The 17,658-nt window shown below is 51.7% G+C and overlaps 1 protein-coding gene across 2 annotated transcripts in view; it reads left to right on the plus strand.

The window, feature by feature from the left end:
* The window catches only part of SCFD2 (sec1 family domain containing 2), a 411,701-nt gene extending 396,585 nt beyond the window's left edge, over positions 1–15,116 (plus strand). The window contains exons 8-9 of one of the 2 annotated variants that reach the window (XM_045474074.1): positions 4,160–4,279; positions 13,667–15,116. In XM_045474074.1, coding sequence (XP_045330030.1) covers positions 4,160–4,279; positions 13,667–13,759 — 213 coding nt within the window. In that variant the 3' untranslated portion in view covers positions 13,760–15,116. The remainder of the gene's footprint in view (positions 1–4,159; positions 4,280–13,666) is intronic. The other variant, XM_045474075.1, reaches the window with a different exon arrangement.
* Positions 15,117–17,658: the final 2,542 nt, after the last annotated feature.

Here is a 17,658-nt window from a genome sequence, read left to right on the forward strand (position 1 = left end):
CAAGTGAGAAACCGTTATTTACAGGGCGAGAAGGAACCTCAGGTTAGCTATTCAGCCGCAAGACCCACACTTGAAGCAAAGAAAGACTTTCGAAAAGATCTCTAAGAACTAAGAAGGGCATCTCCAGCTAACCCATGCGTCTCATTCATTCATCTATCCACTTATTTTATTCATGCAACCTCTGTGGAAAGTTTACCACGAGCAAGGTCTATGCTCAAAGCCAAATACCAAATGCTCAAATATGTTCAAATCTTGAGCAAGGTCTATGCTCAAATACCAAAATCCCAAGATAAATATGATAGGTCCTCCCCCTCCAGCAGCTCACTGACCAGGAGAGGAGACAGGCAGGTATATCAAGGCAGCAGTCCAGCTGGACAAGGCCAAGGCAGAGGTGTGTGTCAGATTCGGGTCATGGGACAGGAGTCAAGAGACAATTAGAACTTTCCAGAGGAAGGGATGCTTTTTAAAGAGACTAAGAGGGGGGCGCCTGGGTGGCGCAGTCGGTTAAGCGTCCGACTTCAGCCAGGTCACGATCTCGCGGTCCGTGAGTTCGAGCCCCGCGTCGGGCTCTGGGCTGATGGCTCAGAGCCTGGAGCCTGTTTCCGATTCTGTGTCTCCCTCTCTCTCTGCCCCTCCCCCGTTCATGCTCTGTCTCTCTCTGTCCCAAAAATAAATAAACAATATTTAAAAAAAAAAAAAAAAAGAGACTAAGAGGGAAGGAGGTAAAGAAGAGAAGGAGAGGGTACTTTACACAGAGGAAACTACACGTGCTACATAAAACAGTATGATGCAGTGATAGTCAAGATATTTAGTAACCGTAGTTCCACGGCACAGAGGCCAAAACCCACTGGTATGGTCCCAACCAGTGCCTGTGGCCCACGATCTTTCCTACTAACATGGAGAATCTCCAGGGTTTGTAGAAAAAAAAAAAAAAAAAAAAAAAGTACAATGTTGAGTGCTAGAAGTCAGGGTGGTAGTTACCCTTGGTGAGGCCATGACAGCAGGGGGGGCCAAAGTGGGGCTCAGGGTGCTGGCTTTCCGTTTCTTGATGGCTTTGTTTACCTTATGAAAATAACTCAGACCAAACACTGTGATAAATGCAATTTTCAGTGCCAGTGTTCCATAAAGGGACATATATTTACCAAAATGTTCAAAAAACCCCTCAAATACCATGCAGTCAGGCACAGCTCAAATTCTTGTGAATGACTCCAGGAAACAGTATACACCTGAAGATGGAAATAGAGACGCGAAGCAAAGCCACATTGAAAGAGCCACGTATGCTGCGTTAAGGAGTTTGAACTCCGTCCTCAGAGACTCGCGGGGAAAGGAAGCACAGGAGAGGGCTGAGGGGCGTTTTCAGAGCGTGGCCTCTGGAGCTTGGCTCCTGGTGCCACAGTTGAGTTATCGCGTGTAAACTTAAAACTCTCCACCTGCCAAACGCGGCCGTGATTGCGTTTGCCTCCAAAAGATATTTTGAGGATTGAATAAGGTACTGCACAAAAATATTTAGTGGAGTGCTCACTATATTCCACAATAAATGTGTGCATTTTAGAAAGCTTCCTCAGGCAGGAATGAGGAGAATGAATGGGGGGGAGGGGGTGGCCACATGGGCACAGGGAGATGAACCAGAAGGCTGTGGCAGTGACCTAGTAAGACGGAGTGAGGGCCCGACCACAATAGGGACAGTGGAACTCAAGGGGATCAAGGAGAGATCCACAAATTTGGAGGGGGAGGGGGGCGGGTACAAATTAACAGGCTTGATCTGGGAAATGAAAGGGAGTCAAGTCCAAGGTGACCATCAGGTGTCGGGCTGAGGGGACTGTGAAGATGGTGATACTGTTAGAAAGTCAGCATGGGCAGGGGCACCTGGGTGGTTCAGTTGGTTAAGTGCCCAACTTTGGCTCAGGTCATGAGTTCACGGTCCGTAGGTTCAAGCCCTGCATTAGGCTCCGTGCTGACAGAGTGACAGAGAGTGTCTCCCCCACTCGCACGCTGTCTCTCTCAAAAATGAATAAACATTAAAAAAAAAATTTTTTTTTAAAAGTCAACATGGGCAATAGACAAGGGGGAAGATCATGCATCAAATGTGAAATCTGTTGGGTTTAGGGTCCTGGGAGACACCCAGGTGGGCATGTCCACAGGAACTCAGTACAGGTGTTTGTGCTAAGGACATACATTTGGGAAGTATATAGAAGATTGTGGAAGGCCAAGAGTGGTGAGGTCCTCATCTCAGGGATGCTGCAATGGAGTGAGAAGAGCCAAGGGCCAAGATGGAACCCTGAGGTACATGGACATTGAGAGGGGCAGACCAAGAAAAGAGACTCATGAAGAAATTGGAGGAGAAAATGATCAGAAAGGTTGAAGAGCCGCCAACAGAGAGTGCTATTGGAGTAGCCAAGCAGGGTGTCATCGATTGTGACAGATGCCACAGAAATGACCTGTTAGATGAAACCAAAGTAGTGTTCCTTGACTCTTACATGTGCTTGCCGTGATGGCCTCAGTGAGAGCAAATCCAGGAGAATAGGGTGACGAAAGCAGGATTGTCTTGGGTCTATGTTACGCGGCTCGGAAGAAAGCAGTCAACAGATGCATTCCAGGGCAAGCTACAGGGCAAGAAGCTAGGGGGGGGATGAGGAGGCCATCTTTCTGGAGATCAGAGCTCCCAGTATTCACCACCACCCGTTTCGGCGGGAAAGGTTAGATTTCTCTCTCTCTCCCCTTCCCTTTCCCTCTCCCTGTTCTTCTCCCTCTCCTTCTCTCCCTCTCTCTCTCTCCCTTCCTTCTTTCCATTCTGAGTTTCCTCTCCAGAAGCCAAAGAGTAACTTATATAACTGGAAACGCTGAATGTATTACCTTTTTAAATGTTTTTAAAATAAGATGTTGAGAAGTGGGTATATTCAGGCAAGGGAGCCAGAGGAACCCAGCCGAGGAAGGAGCTGAAGCAGGGGCAGGAGAACGGGCCTCCTCCGGGGCTGCTGGCCACCCTGCTGCTCCTGGGGACCGTCTGCATGGCCAGAAGAGGGGTTGGGAATTCGTGTGAATGAGTGTATACGCCCCCCGCCTCCGTCGACCCTCCTTCGTGGAGTCAAAGCCTGTTTCTCCCGCCTCTGGCTGAGGTGGCCGTGAGGGCAGTTGGCCACATGCTTCCTGCAATGACGCCACGCGGACACCTGCAATGATGCCAGGAGCAGGCCCCCAGCCTGCTCCACCCAGCGGATGACCATTGGCCCCTAGAACTTGGGTCACACCACTTCTCCTGCCCACTCCTCCCCAGACCTGCGCGGGTTTCCAGGTAGGGCTCAAAACATAGTGTCTTCGGAAACTTCCAGGTGGGCCCTTCCATTGGTCACTAAGCCTATGTGTTGGTCATCTTGCATTTCCCGGGAGGTTCTGCAAGTCATTCTAATTTTCGTGTATAAGACTTGGCCTTATGGGTGAAATCATAAGGCATCCGGAGAATTCTCCACGACATCTGGGGCGCCATTCCACACACCGTAGGTTCTCAGCTAAGGTTGGCTTGCGGAAGTAAAGGGTGCAACGCCTGCACTGGACTATAAGCTCCCAGGCCAGGTGCTGGGCCCGTGACTCTTTTTACCCTCTCCACCACCAGCCCCCCGGGGCTCTGACCATCCGTCCATCCCACAGGCATTTACTAAGCACCTCCCATGTACCAGACTAGGTCAGCTGAGAATTCAGCAGTGAACCAGACCCCCAGTTCCAGAAGAGGAGACGGCCAATATGGAAACAAACCAACCAATCCGATAACCACAGGCTGTGGCCAGCTCTTCGGAGGAAATAAACAGAGCTCTGTGACGACTGGGAGGCATGTTTATGCTGACACCTGAGAGCTGCCAAGGAAGGAGTGAATAAGTTGCCCCTCAGCCTTCTCTTCCTATTTAATAGCCCCACTACCTTAACCTTTCTTTCAACAACGTATTCAAAGGGGTATGACACGGTGACGCGGTCTGCGTTCTTCTGGTCAGTGGGTTCACCGCGCGCTAACATACCTGATCCCTAATGAATTGCCCTCTCTCGGAGGCTTGTTTGCGTCCCCTGCCCGAGGGGGCGGCAGCCCTGGGGTCCCCGCGGAGGGACAAGGGGCAAGGCCCCCAGCTGCTCAGCGCTCTGCCACTGATGCCCGTGGGGGTTTGTTTTGCAGGTGAGCCGGCCCCATCCCAGCGACCACCCTCTCCTGATCCTCTTTGTGGTGGGCGGGGTCACAGTCTCAGAAGCCAAAATGATCAAAGACCTCGTGCCGTCCTTGAAGCCAGGAACCCAGGTACTGAGACCTCTGTGAATGAGGGCCCTGAGGCAGAAACAAGAGGGTGGGTGGGGGCCCTTCCTTCGGCTCCCTGGCGCCTCTCCCTGTCTCCGTCCCGCCTTTCATGTCCCACCCACCCCTCCCTGTCACGTTCCCCCTCCCTCTACTCCAGGGCCAGCTGTCCTCCGGTTGGGGGTGGAGGGAGAAGAGCTGTCACCTATGGTCCTCTCTTCTGCCTCTGGGCTTCAAGGGCTAAGGTGCTATTGTCCCCGGTCCTGATTCCTGAGGGGCATATATTCTCGTGTGTCCCCCGAGGGGTATATAAACCTTTAACTACTCAAGAGTTTTCACTGCTTTCCAGGCTCCAGATAACGAGGGCTGCTCCCAGGGACCATCTCCCCACCGTGGCAGTTAGAGGCACGTTGTCGAGGCAGTGACAAATGTGGTCTCTTTCTCCTCTGTCGCCTCCTGCCAGGTGCCTCTCATTCCCCCTTGTAAGTGGCCCCGTGGTTAAGAACACCGGCCTCTTGATCTTCTAGGTCTGTCTTTGAGTCCTACCTCTGTCCTTCACTAGCCAGCTGATCTGGGAGAGCAAAGCCTTCAGTTTTCTCGCTGATGGAACAGGGCCAGGGTGGCTGTGAATCTTAGATCAGGTAAGGGGAGAGGGTGTCATTCCTAGCACAGTGCCTGACCCTTAGCTCTCAGTAAAGGGTGGCTACTGTTGTGAGCAGCAGCCCCCTGCCTTGCGGGAGGGGTGTTAGCCACTGGCCTGAGGCCGGGAGCCCAAGGGGAGAGAGGCTTCGGGAGAAGGCGAGCCCCCTGCCTGCGGATTTCCCCGGGGAGGCAGAACCTGCAAGTCAGTAAGACTCCAAGTCCTTGCCTTACTGGGCTCCCCAACACAGGCCATGTGACAGGGACGTGAGAGCAGGTGGCTCACATGATCCCAAGAAGCAGAAGTGAGGGAATCTGAAAAGAGACCATAGAGAGAGAAAAGCCAGAGAAGCGCGAACTGCTGGGCTGGTTCGCACCAGGGGCAGCTGAGGCTCTGTCCTCTGGGAACCCGAGGAGCCCCTGGACGGCATACGTCATCTTCCCGTTGCCTCTGCCCCCTCGCCCCCGTTTAAGACTCGCCCCTGGGGGGGGGGGGTCATCTTCGGCTTTGTGCCACCTCTGCAGGCCACTGAGCGGCAGTGTCGAGGATCCGTTTCGTGAGCAATTGTCTTTTCGAGCAAGACGTTTTTAAAATCCGAAAGCACGCTTCTCGCTGCCCCTAACGAGGTGAACCGGATGCTTAGCTCTCTGGAACGGTGCTGCGCTGTGACACCCCGACAGACATGTGAACCCCCGCTCTGAAAGGATGAAGTGCAGACGTTTCCAAAGCTGTGTGACCTGCGTTTGACAACCTGGACCTGGAAGCTGCAGTGGCTTGGCTATAATCTGACCGTGTGCTCAGACCTCCGCAAAGGGAGCTTCTCAAAGAATTTGGAGCTTAAGGAGCAGCCTGGTTTGCTCCGTTGCCCTTGTGCCACAAGTTCCCCCGAAGAGCTAAGGGGCCCCCAGGAAGACCCCAAGGGCAGCAGGGAAGACCAGTGGAAGAGGCAGGGGCACCAGAGTGCCGTGCATCTCCGAGCTTCTGCAAGGAGGTGGGTCAGCTAGATGTTTGTGGAGCGACACGCCTCAGAGGCAGATCTCCCTTTCTCGCCCTCAAAAGACACAGCTGCCCTACTTCTGCAGCCAACTCTGCCCAGATCTGGGACATGAGCAGCTAGCTTTCTGCTTTTACAAGAACAGCGGACGTTAGGCCTCGCTGCTCTAGCCGTACACGAGATGGCACGCCGACTGGTGCCATTGTCGGCTCAGACTTCCTCGTCTGCTGGAGAAACAGGCGAACGGATTGAAAGGAACAGGTTCTACCGAATCTATGTCCCCAACAAACCCTCAGCCAAGAAACTAACTTGGCTTGACTGTCGACGTAAGCAGCGATAATATACCGGACGCTTTTTTTTTTTTTTTTAACGTTTATTTATTTTTGAGACAGAGAGAGGCAGAGCATGAACGGGGGAGGGTCAGAGAGAGAGGGAGACACAGAATCCGAAGCAGGCTCCAGGCTCTGAGCCGTCAGCACAGAGCCCGACCCGACGCGGGGCTCGAACTCACGGACCGCAAGATCATGACCTGAGCCGAAGTCGGCCGCTTAACCGACTGAGCCACCCAGGCGCCCCGCCTATCTGACACTTATATTCTGTCTTTCCCATCCAGCCTACACTTGAACATCTCCAGAGATGAGGGTGTGCCCCCTCCCCCTGCAGCCTGCCTGAGTCTCGGCGGCCCTTACTGTCTCCCCTGGATGCATCCAAATCTGCCTTCTAGAGCCTCACTCACTAGCGCTGGTTCTAGCTCCTGGGCCCCGCAGAATTTACAGGCAAATCAGGCTCGTCCCTCTTCCACATGGTCTCCCCTGGCTCTGCTCTTCTCCAAACCGAGGCTTTTCGGTCCCACGATACTCATCTGGGGGTGCCCTGACGGTTGTGGTGGCTCTCCTCAGCCCCACTCCGTCTCTCCTTCTCGCACTCGGTTGGAACGGAGAGCCATGCCTCAGTGTGGACTGGCCAGTGCAGAGACAGATGGGGCCGCCTCCTCCCTGTCCCCACCACAGCCTACAAGGCCCAGCACGCAGTCTGCAGGATGGATTCTTTTGGCTCGGTTGTCACTGTTCTAGATATACCGACATCAACTGAGCCTATAGCCTTTTCTCTCCACGTTCCTCAGTCCTGCCAGCAAGACTTAAGCATCCTGGGAGACTCCTGCTAGCCCTTACCCTTGCCTGCCGTTTTGGCTCTGGAAGGACCACGGGGGCCGGCAGTGGTGCAGGGAACCGGCAAGTCATGAGGGCAGGCGAGGGGCCTTTGGCCCATTGGCCACACAGGCCTCTACCGCCTCACAAGAGTGGACTGCCTCCCTTCGGGTCTTTTCCTACCACTCTTCGGCCTGCTTGCTCCCCTCCAGCGTCAGGACTTTGGGCTTTTCTTACTATTTATTCCCAGCACCGCAAACAGGGTCAGGATTGCTGAGTGTCATGATTATTCATTCAATGTTGAATCTTGAACGCTAGAAACTTCACGTACAGTATTGTAGTATGAGACAAAAGTAGCTCTTCTGGAGAATTCACCAACCTGTCAATTCATTCTGAGATTACGGACAACTAAAACCAGCCTGACTTTGGTACCAGCAGCTGTTAATCCATACCTTCTCTATATCTACATGGGTGCTCTTGGGACTCAAGTGCAGGACTCTGAAATCACATCTACTAAGTGGGATTAGTTGATTATCCCGTGAACATTTGTTGAATGGCTGCTGTTGTGCCAAGCACTGTTCTTGTGCTAAAAATAGAGCAGGGAGCAAGCCAGACTTGTGCCTGCTCTCATGGAACTTACGTTCTAATAACGAATGACTGATGTCAAACATGAAAACTCCAGCCACAGATAAGTGTACTGAGAAGACAGGTGCTGTGGTGGGAATAAGTAGGGGTGAGGGGTGGTTCCTTCATCTGGCACAGCTCCTTATGGAGGAGAAGGCCCGTGGGCTGAGGTTTGAAAGGCATTCAGCGACCAGCTCTTCAAAGGAAACACAACCCATTCAAGGCACATCTAGAAATGAATTCTCTTCCACAAACAGTGACAAGGGGAGCGTGAAACAAGGAATCCAGAAACCACACCTGCCACCTGCTAGTCTTACGGGACTGTTGTCACACTCTAAAACTCCACTCCCTGCCCGTGGTTGTTGGACAACGTGCCGAGGAGAAAATTGGGCCGCTGCAGAGGCCCTCTGCTCCGACTACGAATAAAAGAGGGATCCAAGAGTCAACTCCCCCCACCTCACGCCCACCCCGAGCAGCCACCGCCGGGAGGTGGGAAGCTTGGTAGGCTTCCCCTCGCTCTGGAGTGCGCGCGCCTGGCACCGGCCTCTGTCTCGTTCGCCGCCTGGTGTGGGGCCCCGTGCCCAGACGGCTCTGCAGGCGAAACTCTGGTTGGATGGTGGCCAAGAGGCCTGCAGAAGCCTGAGATTATGGGAGGAAAATAACAGCGAAGGACCCTTCCAGAAAACACAGGGAAAGGCCAGCTCAGGAGACAGAGGAAGGCCGTGTGGGCAGGTCAGCCCCTCCGTCCCCTGCTTTTCATAGGCAGTGCACGTTGCCCCCCACGCACGCTTTCTAGCGGTTCTCCATTTCTGGAGCTGAGTATTTAGTGAGAATGTGCTAGGACAAAAAGGAGGCTGAGAAATATGCTCCTACACACAGGGTTTTGCATAACTTCAGGGTTCAGGATACCTAAATCTTGGCTCTAAAAACCTCGCTCCAGGTTATACTAAACTCGATTGAAAGCCCCAAGGAGAGGAGTCCTGTGACCTCCCTTTTTTTTTTTTTTTTCTCTTTTCAGTTTAGATATATTTTATTCTGAAGCTTCTTACTGTGAGGAAAACATCCGTGGGATTTTAAGTTTATCTTTTTTTTTTTTTTTTTTAGTTTAATGTTTATTTATTTTTGAGAGAGAGACAGAGACAGAGTGTGTGCTGGGGAGGGGCAGAGAGAGGGGGAAACACGGAATCCGAGGCAGGCTCCAGGCTCCGAGCCGTCAGCCCAGAGACCGACACAGGGCTTAAACCCACGAACTACGAAATCGTGACCTGAGCCGAAGTCAGACGCTTAGCCGACTGAGCCACCCAGCCACCTCAGAGTCTCCCAAGTTTAAAAGAAAAAAGGAGAATAACCATTGTTATCCCCTGCTTCTTTCAATGCACAGTGTGAAAAATCAGCTGGATGTGGAATCTAAATCCCGGACTGCCCCGCTTCCTCCGTGTTCAGCAGAAATAGAACAGGAAGATGCTGGCACCTACAAATTATAGTGGTGGCCTGCAGGAGTGGAAAATGGAAAGAAAGCCAGAGGGCTGGGTCAGTGTCGCAGGCTGGCCTGCGCCTGCGGGAGCCCCAGCCCATCTGAGAACAGAGACTGAACCCTCCTCTTCCCGCTGGAGTGCAAAGGGCTCTAGGGCTTGCTCGGAGGCTCTGGGGGCCCTGGTGTCACCCCCCCCCCCAATCTCATGGATGAAATCCTCATCAGGGCGCTCGGCTGCCTGGGAGAAAACTAGTTCTCTTAAAGGAATTCTCTCGTGCTTAGTCTGCCTGATACCACACATCTGATGGTAGTTTATACAATTTTAATTTTATGTCTAACAGGCCGATTTCGGGCTCTCTTAAGGATTCTCTTTCTCATTTTTGACTGCCTTTTTGTCCCCCATTCGGCTAATTCTTTAGAACGTTTAGAACTATTTTAATCAAGTAATGCAGAAATGCCTTAGACTAAAAACCTCTAACAGTGCTCTGATGAGTCTGGAGACCGAAAGATCGCTGAGATGTGAAAATGCTTAAGGACCATCAACCGTTACAGTATAAATGTCGTGTTAGCCATGCAGTCCTGCTTGGCTTCCCAGTGAGAGCTTTAGACAAATAGTTGAACTGATCTGGAACAATTTTCCCGGAGCTATTTGAGCTTTTACTAACGCCTCCCAGCGTGAAAAGATTCCTGCCGACCCTCACCAAACTCACTGCCTCCTTCCTTGTCCGACCGTCTTTGTTCGTTCATGTAATCATTCGCTAAGTCACTCTATCAAGGACCTGCTATGTTTTCGGCACCGTGTTCAGACACAGCGGAAAGACTAGGCTAAGGCAACAAGGAATATGGTGTGAAACCAACAGCCATTGGGAACACACTCCGTCTTTGGGGAGGGGTGGGCTTGGAAGGCTTCCTGGAGGTGGTGATGCACAAATAGATCGATGAAGGACTGCGAGGTCTTCAGGCAAAGAGTAGGGTAGGAAAGCATTCCCAAAGTTCCACTGGCGAAACTGCGAATAGTGGAGGGTGGCCGCAACGTAAAACTCTTGCGGGGGGGGGGGGGGGGGGGTGCTGTGGCAGGGAGGGGTTGACATCTGGAGTGCTGAGCAGCCATCGGATTCTACAGTCCCGGGATGCTCTCTAGGAGGGTTGGGTTTATCAGAGGACAGGGAGGAGGCAGTCAGGATTTTAAGCCGATGAGTAATACGGTCAGATTTACACTTGGGTAAGATGGCTTTGGCACCTCTTCTCCCCGGCACTGGCCCCGGGGACTGCTGTGAGCTGGAGGAAGGGAGTGCGGCAGAGGACGAGAATAGCCCGGATGGTGATGATAATGAAAACGATAATAGCGGGGACCATTTTAAGCCCCTCTAGAATCTGTCAGCTGTGCTAAATATTTTATGTATATGTTCACGTGCGATCTGCGTAATTATCCTGTTGGGGGAGGGGTGTCATTCCCACTTTGCCGATGAGGAAATTGAGGCTCAGAGTGATTAAGCAACGTCTCCAGAGTCATTCCTCCAGCAAGGGGCCCAGCTAGGTTCCAAGTCAGATTAGGCACTCCTAAGCCTGTGCTCTTAACCACTGTACCATCCGGCAAGGGTCCTTGGTCTCAGCTTTCTCCTCTTCTCAGAGACCCCCTAGCTCACTTCACACACAGATTTGGTTTTCCGTATGTTTCTTTTCAGCCCTCCACGAAACATGTCCCAGACACCCTCTGGTTCAGCCCTCATGCTAAATACTTGCCTGTTTAGATATCAGAGGCCTGGTCTTTGGTTCCAGCTCAGTGGAGGTCAGGGAACCCCCACCCCACCCCCCACCCCCGTCTCTGTCAGCCGTGGCTGGAGGCCCAGCACCCGATCTGAGGGATGGATTCTTTCGGCCTGGTTCTCACTGCTCTAGAAGTGTCGACATCAGTGGAGTCTATAGCCTTTTTTCTCCCAAGTTCCTCATTCCTGCCAGCAAGACTTAAGCATCCTGGGAGACTCCTGCTAGCCCTTACCCTTGCCTGCCATTTTGGCTCAGGAAGGACCACGGGGGCCGGCAGTGGTGGGGGGAACCGGCAAGTCATGAGGGCAGGAGAGGGGCCTTTGGCCCATTGGCCACACCGGCCTCTACTGCCTCACAAGAGTCGACCCCTAGAGAGCATGCAAAGCACTTTGGTTTCCGTGCACACACTCTTAAAAATGTCTGAAGAAGGGTTTCTTACCTTGCGGTCTATGAACCCTAGTTGTACACAAACCTCACCTAAAACTATATTCAGAATCTCGTGTGTGTAAACAGACACGTATTTTTCTAGAGCGTTCTTAGCTTTTATAACATTCAAAAGGAGACCTATGACCCAGTCACAAAACCACAATAAAAGAGCAGCTCACAACTGCTGGGCACCCCCTGTGTCCTACGCACTTGACTTTATGTAATCCTTGCCACGACGCTGCCAGCTCAGGGCTGTTGTTTTCCTCCCGGGACACGGAGTGTGAGGCTCCAAGTGAAGTGACTTTCCCTGGGGCATAGAGCCAAGCAGCAGCGGAGCCGGACTCAGCGGGGGTCTGGGGAGTGGGCGGGCCTGGGACCCAGCATTCTTCGCCACCTAATGGCTCGGCGTGGAAGACGCCGAGGAGTCAGTGGAGACCCTCGCCAGAGCCACGTGTTGAAATGGCGTCTACACCACGCGTGCAGACGACAGGGGATGCTACTATTCACTTGCTGCTCACAAACTCTCATCACCTGGCTTTCAGGGACAAGTGTGAGCACAGATTTCAGTGTATTTTTCTCCCCCGCCCGAAATATACCTTGGCTGACGTGAGCCATGTATTGTTTCAGACCGTTCCCTTTCGAGCAAAAGTAAAACAGCAGCTTTCAAAGGCTAATTGTTGCTTTAAACAGAAAACTTGTTAATAATCCCCACTTCTTTAACAAGAAGACGAAGAAGAAAATGACAAAATGCTTTCTTCTCTCCTTCCTCCCCTAACTTGGGCCCCGTCTGCCTTTCTTCCACACTGGGGTACGGGCTCCGTTCTTGACCAGTGAGCTGGCAATTGGTTAAGTCCTTGGTTTAGGTGCACCCGGAACAGTTTTGGGCGGCAGGAGGGGAGATGGTGGGATGTGTGGCACCGAAAGGCACGTGACCGGTGGCAGGTGGCTGGGCGAAGCCCCGTCCCGCCGCCAGCCTGGCAGTCCCCTTTGCTCAGGCGCTGGGCGATGGGATTCCAGCTCTAGCCTCCCTCCCCATGTCACAGTCACCTCCTCACCTAGTCGCCTGTGCAAACCTCACCAGCCCTTACACGGCGCATCACGGAGCCAGCTCAGCCCTGGGGAACAAGTCGTTCCGGTGCTACAGAGAGAAAGCCACCCCGGAGGAAAGGTCCAGAATGAAGGAAGCAGGAAGGGTCACCACAGCGACAGGCCAGAAAAAGGGGAGTAAAGTGGCCTGGCCCAGACCCCTTGACAGGACAGAAGTGACCAGATAGGCACTTGGGCCCTGCCTGGGTTGGAATCCTCACTCAGCTATCTCCTGTCTGTCCTTGGACAAGTGATTGAACCTCTCTGTACTTTATTTTCCTTATCTGCAAAATAGGAATACTACCCCTGTTTCATAAGATTGTGAGGAAGATGAAACGGATATCAAATGAGATCATCCTGAGTGCCTGGCATGTCATAAGACCCGATAAACATTAGCTGCTAGCATCATTATTCCATCATTGTTATGGGTTGAATCGTGTCCCCCTCCCAAAAGATATTGAAGTCCGAACACTGTGAGGGTGACCTTATTGGAAATAGGTCTTTGCAGGTGATCAGATTGAGATGAGGTCATTAGGGTGAGCTCTAATCCAATATGACAGTGTCTTTATAAAAAGGGGAAATTTGGACAGAGAGACAGACATGCATAGATAGAGGATGGGGTGAAGACACAAGGAAGCTGAGAGGGGAGCATGAACTGATTTTCCCTCACAACCCTTGGGAGGAACTAACCTTGCCAACACCTTGATCTTGGACTTCTGGCATTCAGAACTATGAGACAATAAATTTCAGTTATTTAAACCACCCAGTTTGGGGTACTAGGAAATGAACAGAGTCACCATCATTAGCACCCACAAGGACATCCACCTCTTGGGTGTGCCTTCTCGGGGGCCCTGAAGGAGCAAAGGCTTCCTGGAGAAGAGAGAAACTTCTATATTGAGGTCAAATTACTGGATCACAAAGCTACGGTATGACTGGATTCAGTTCAGCAGTAAGGCGGCGGCGGCTGGGCACGGCCACTCTCGGTGCCAAGCGGTCAAAGGCTCAATAAACACAGCCCCGCTGTCCCACGGGCCATCTCTTCCCAGGCTGTGCACCCTTCCTTCCGCCCAGGACTCTAGTGGCGTTCAAGCGGCCGCCTTCTGCCTTATCGCCACGGTATTCCCCTCCGTGCCTTTCCCCATGGAAACACACTGCATTTTATTTCTTGTCATCCGATAACCTGGGATTGGTATCCCTAATTGTCTGTGGTGTGTTTGTCCCCTCCTGCTGATAGGTTATCGTGCTGTCCACGCGACTCCTGAAGCCATTTAACATTCCTGAGCTGTTATTTGCGACTGACCGGCTGCATCCAGACCTTGGCTTCTGAGCATCTGCAAGGATGAGACTTACCTGAGCTGGAAATACCGATACCGTTATCCTGTCACCGTTCAAGATACGCCTCCCAAACCGGTGTCCCCTTGCTAGCGGTGGCTGTGACAGAATTCTGCCTGAAGGGTCTTGGCAACCATGCGGTGAAGTACTTTGCTCGGATTCCCAACAACTTAAAAAAAAAAATTACTTTCATTTTTCTAAAGGTATCAAACTGTCTTTCAGCTGGCCACGTTTGACATAATCCCCGTTTCTCCTCAACCCTCTCTTTGTGGTCCTGATTCCTGTGATCCTGGATTCTGTGATCCTGGAATCTTCCTGATTCCAGCCGCAAGCTCACTGTTTCTAAATAAACGCCTGTTGGCGAGTGTTGGTAGATTACAAGCCATTTGATCTGCAGTTGCTCAAGAAATTAGACATGCTTCACATCAGGAGTGTGAAAAAAGTTTGGTTTTCCTTAAGATTACGTAACTGGGGAGGGGACACTGCAAATGGGATCTGAGACCTTGCTGAAGAGGCGAGGAAGGGAGGGGCGGGCAGCAGTTAGGACCGGGCTGGTGGTCACGAAGTCCGGCGCCCTCCCGGCGTGCTCACCAGGCCGGCCCACATGTCTACTCGGAACAGAGGTGGGAGACAGGCTGACTGGAGGCCTGTCCCTGCCTGTAAAAGGTGTCCTCCCCTCCCAAAGGAAGGCCCCATAAAGATCACCTGGTCCAGGGAGTCGAGACTAGAACCCCATCCCCTGGGACTTGTATTCAGTAGTGTTGCTGTCGAAATAGAGAGCTCTCTTTTCTGTTTGCCTAACTTTCCCTTCTGGTCATATCAGAAAAACCCAGTGAAACTGTTTAAGAACTCTGGCAAAAAGCAACTGCTTAATCCACCCACTCGCAGGTGTGTGGTTCACGGACCTTTCTGGCATCTCCAAAAGATGTTTGTAATAAAGAGGGAAAGCTGACAAACAGTTCGAGAGAGGGCGGAACACGTAGAGGAAGTCAAATGTAGATCAAAACCCTCACGTGCCTCTGATTCTAGTTCTCTATAAAATAATGTTATTTTAGGAAAAAAACTGTGAAGTTGGAAATCATTCTGAGATGCAATCAAAGCAAAGTTTTTATAGACACCGATGTTTTGGGGGGTGGTTTTTTGTTTGTTTGTTTGTTTGTTTGTGATCCAAGTGTGTTTTCCACCTGAAACCGGTTCTTTCATGGTGCTGAAATACGGAGACCCCAGATGCTTCTTTCATTCCCCTAACCCAGAAGTCTGAACTTGAATAAGGAAGCAGATGGCAAGCCCAAAAGAAATGATCATCAAAGCAGACATCGCTATTTTCTAAAATTAAAAAATCGTGTGCCCTGTTCTCTGTCTCGATGTACATTCATTCATCTGTTCGGCCATTCATTCATTCATTTCCAAATACTGAGAGGCACGTCCCGGGCACCCCGCTAGGTTCCGGGCCATGCTCCTGAAGGAGCCAGCCGTGCCCCCTGACTCTGTGGCTCTCACAGAACCAGCAGCTGGGCCTTCTCCCGGTGCCCCCGCCCTGTGTGAGCATCTGCTCCAGGTTAAGTGGTAAGCCATATGTCCGTATGCAAAGGAAACTTTCTGGAAATCCAAAAACCAAACTGCTAACAAGTAGTTACCTCTGGGAAGGAGTCTGGGTGGGAGGGCTAAGAAAAGGGGGAGTCTCACTCTTGGTAGACTTCTGTGTGGTTCGCATTTTCTTCACGGCAAACGTGTAGTTGTGTACTACTTTTGAGGCTTTAATGTATTCTTACAAGTTAATTTTGTCTCTAAAAAAAGAATGTTCAAAAGCTGCTAGTCTGGAATTAACAAAAGAAGGGCGTTCCTGATTGTAAATGTTGTCCGTTAGCATTTACCATGCCCCCCAGATGCCCTCAGTACTATATTAAATATGGTCAAAGGCAGTCTCTGTGTGTGGGGAATGTCACAAGTTAGGTTTATCACCATCTTTTTTCCATCTCTGTGGTCACTGGTTGGAGGAACTGAGCGAGACAGGCAATCAGGTAGCGGGAGGCTTTGGAGAAAAGAGGAAGTTCATGGTGGCCGGAATTTGGTTTGAATAAGAAGGTAGGAGACACAGGACAGAACCGTGTCCCTTGCATTAAAAAAGCAGGAACCTAATGGAGACTTGGTACAAATCCTGCAAAGGGCCTTCGTCAGATAAGGAAAAAGAAGGGACTCAGGAAATGGCACGTCGGCCCCCTTGTTAGAACCTCCTAAAACCTCCCTGGTGTTGCCTTCTTCTTGTGCTCACTGCCGGGGAGTGGGAGAGGACAAGGGAGAAAGGGATTGTGTTCTTGACCTCCTGTGAAGGTCGGTGAACAGAGTTCCAAAGTCTTCCCTGGGTTCGGTCTCATCTGTGCTCACAAACAGCGGTTGTGGGCCTCGCGGAGCCTCAGTGCCTCCATCTGGAAATTACGCATGCTCACGGAAGGTACCTACCTCACGAGAGAAGCTGCTGTGGACGGAAGCCAGCCCCGACACAGCAGCTAGCACGTGATGGCAAGGACTGGGCCTTTACCAGCGAGGACAGCAAAGAGGTCTCCTCGCAACATGATAAAGTCTCAACAGGAGAATAATGTCAAACGAAGAGAAAGTTCAGAGGCATTGCTGGGAGCCACGAGATGAGGAAATAGAGGAGGAAGAACGCGTTGGTGCCACAGATTTCCAAGACAGGAGAGCCCAGAGGCCGGGCGCCGATGGCCTGGGTTCCAATCCCACCTCTTCCACGCTGCAGTTCACTTCTTTGGTTCTCAGCGGACCGTGGAATCGGATCATAGGGCCGACCTCATCAGGTTGGCGTGAGAAGTAAAATAATAAATCCGTGTGAAGCACTTAGGACATGGCACATGGCAAAGCTGGCCAAGAGCCTGTAGGAATCCCCATTATTGGTGGTAAATGTCTAATGACGGTTCATTCAGGGCCTCATGTTGTCTCCGACAGCAGCTTCTCCATCACGAATGAACATTAGCCCCGAAGTCTGGGTGGATTCTGAGCTTGACCTCCTTGAGGCTGACACCCGATTCAACCACATGCCAATGTGCCAATTCTAAAGGGATCTGGGCTGCCTGAAGGTGGCTTACAAGACGGCCGGGCTGTCGTGCTGGTTTCTTCTCTCTCGGGCCTGGGTCTGAGTGTTGCCACCTGAACTCTGGCTGGCAGAGACAAAACGAGCACACACAGATGCGGCCCTTCTGCCAAGGACCTCACAGGCCACTCTCTCCAAACACAGTTGATAGAGGTGTAAATACTGTGCAGCAATTGACTTCTGCCGTGGTGAACCTTCCGTCTGGAGTCTGCTTTGCGGCAAACAGCGCGGGCTCGCCGAGCGTTTGGAAGCACCCCGGGGGCCGTGTCCACCAAAGGTTGTCCCCAGAGGGCCAGGGCTATGGAAATGGCTCTGTTTACACCAGGGCCCCTTCCATTCCAGTGTTATCCCAGTAACAAAGAATTCCGTCAAGCTCCCCTCAAGACCACTCTTGTTTATTTTACCTTGGTTAGCAGAACCAGAATTTCAGTAACAAATAATCCAGTATTATAAATGTCTGCCATCCCTCCTTAAGAAACATTAAAGAACTCCTCGGTCTCTCTCTCAAAAGGAATGTTAAAAGACAAAACCAGGGGCGCCTGGGTGGCTCAGTCGGTTAAGCGTCCGACTTCAGCTCAGGTCACGATCTCGCGGTCTGTGAGTTCGAGCCCCGCGTCGGGCTCTGGGCTGATGGCTCAGAGCCTGGAGCCTGTTTCTGATTCTGTGTCTCCCTCTCTCTCTGCCCCTCCCCCGTTCATGCTCTGTCTCTCTCTGTCCCAAAAATAAATAAACATTGAAAAAAATTTTTGAAAAAAAAAAAAAAGACAAAACCAGATGATGGAGGGTAT

This window comes from Leopardus geoffroyi, chromosome B1, assembly GCF_018350155.1.
Source record: "Leopardus geoffroyi isolate Oge1 chromosome B1, O.geoffroyi_Oge1_pat1.0, whole genome shotgun sequence".
Lineage (NCBI taxonomy): Eukaryota > Metazoa > Chordata > Mammalia > Carnivora > Felidae > Leopardus > Leopardus geoffroyi.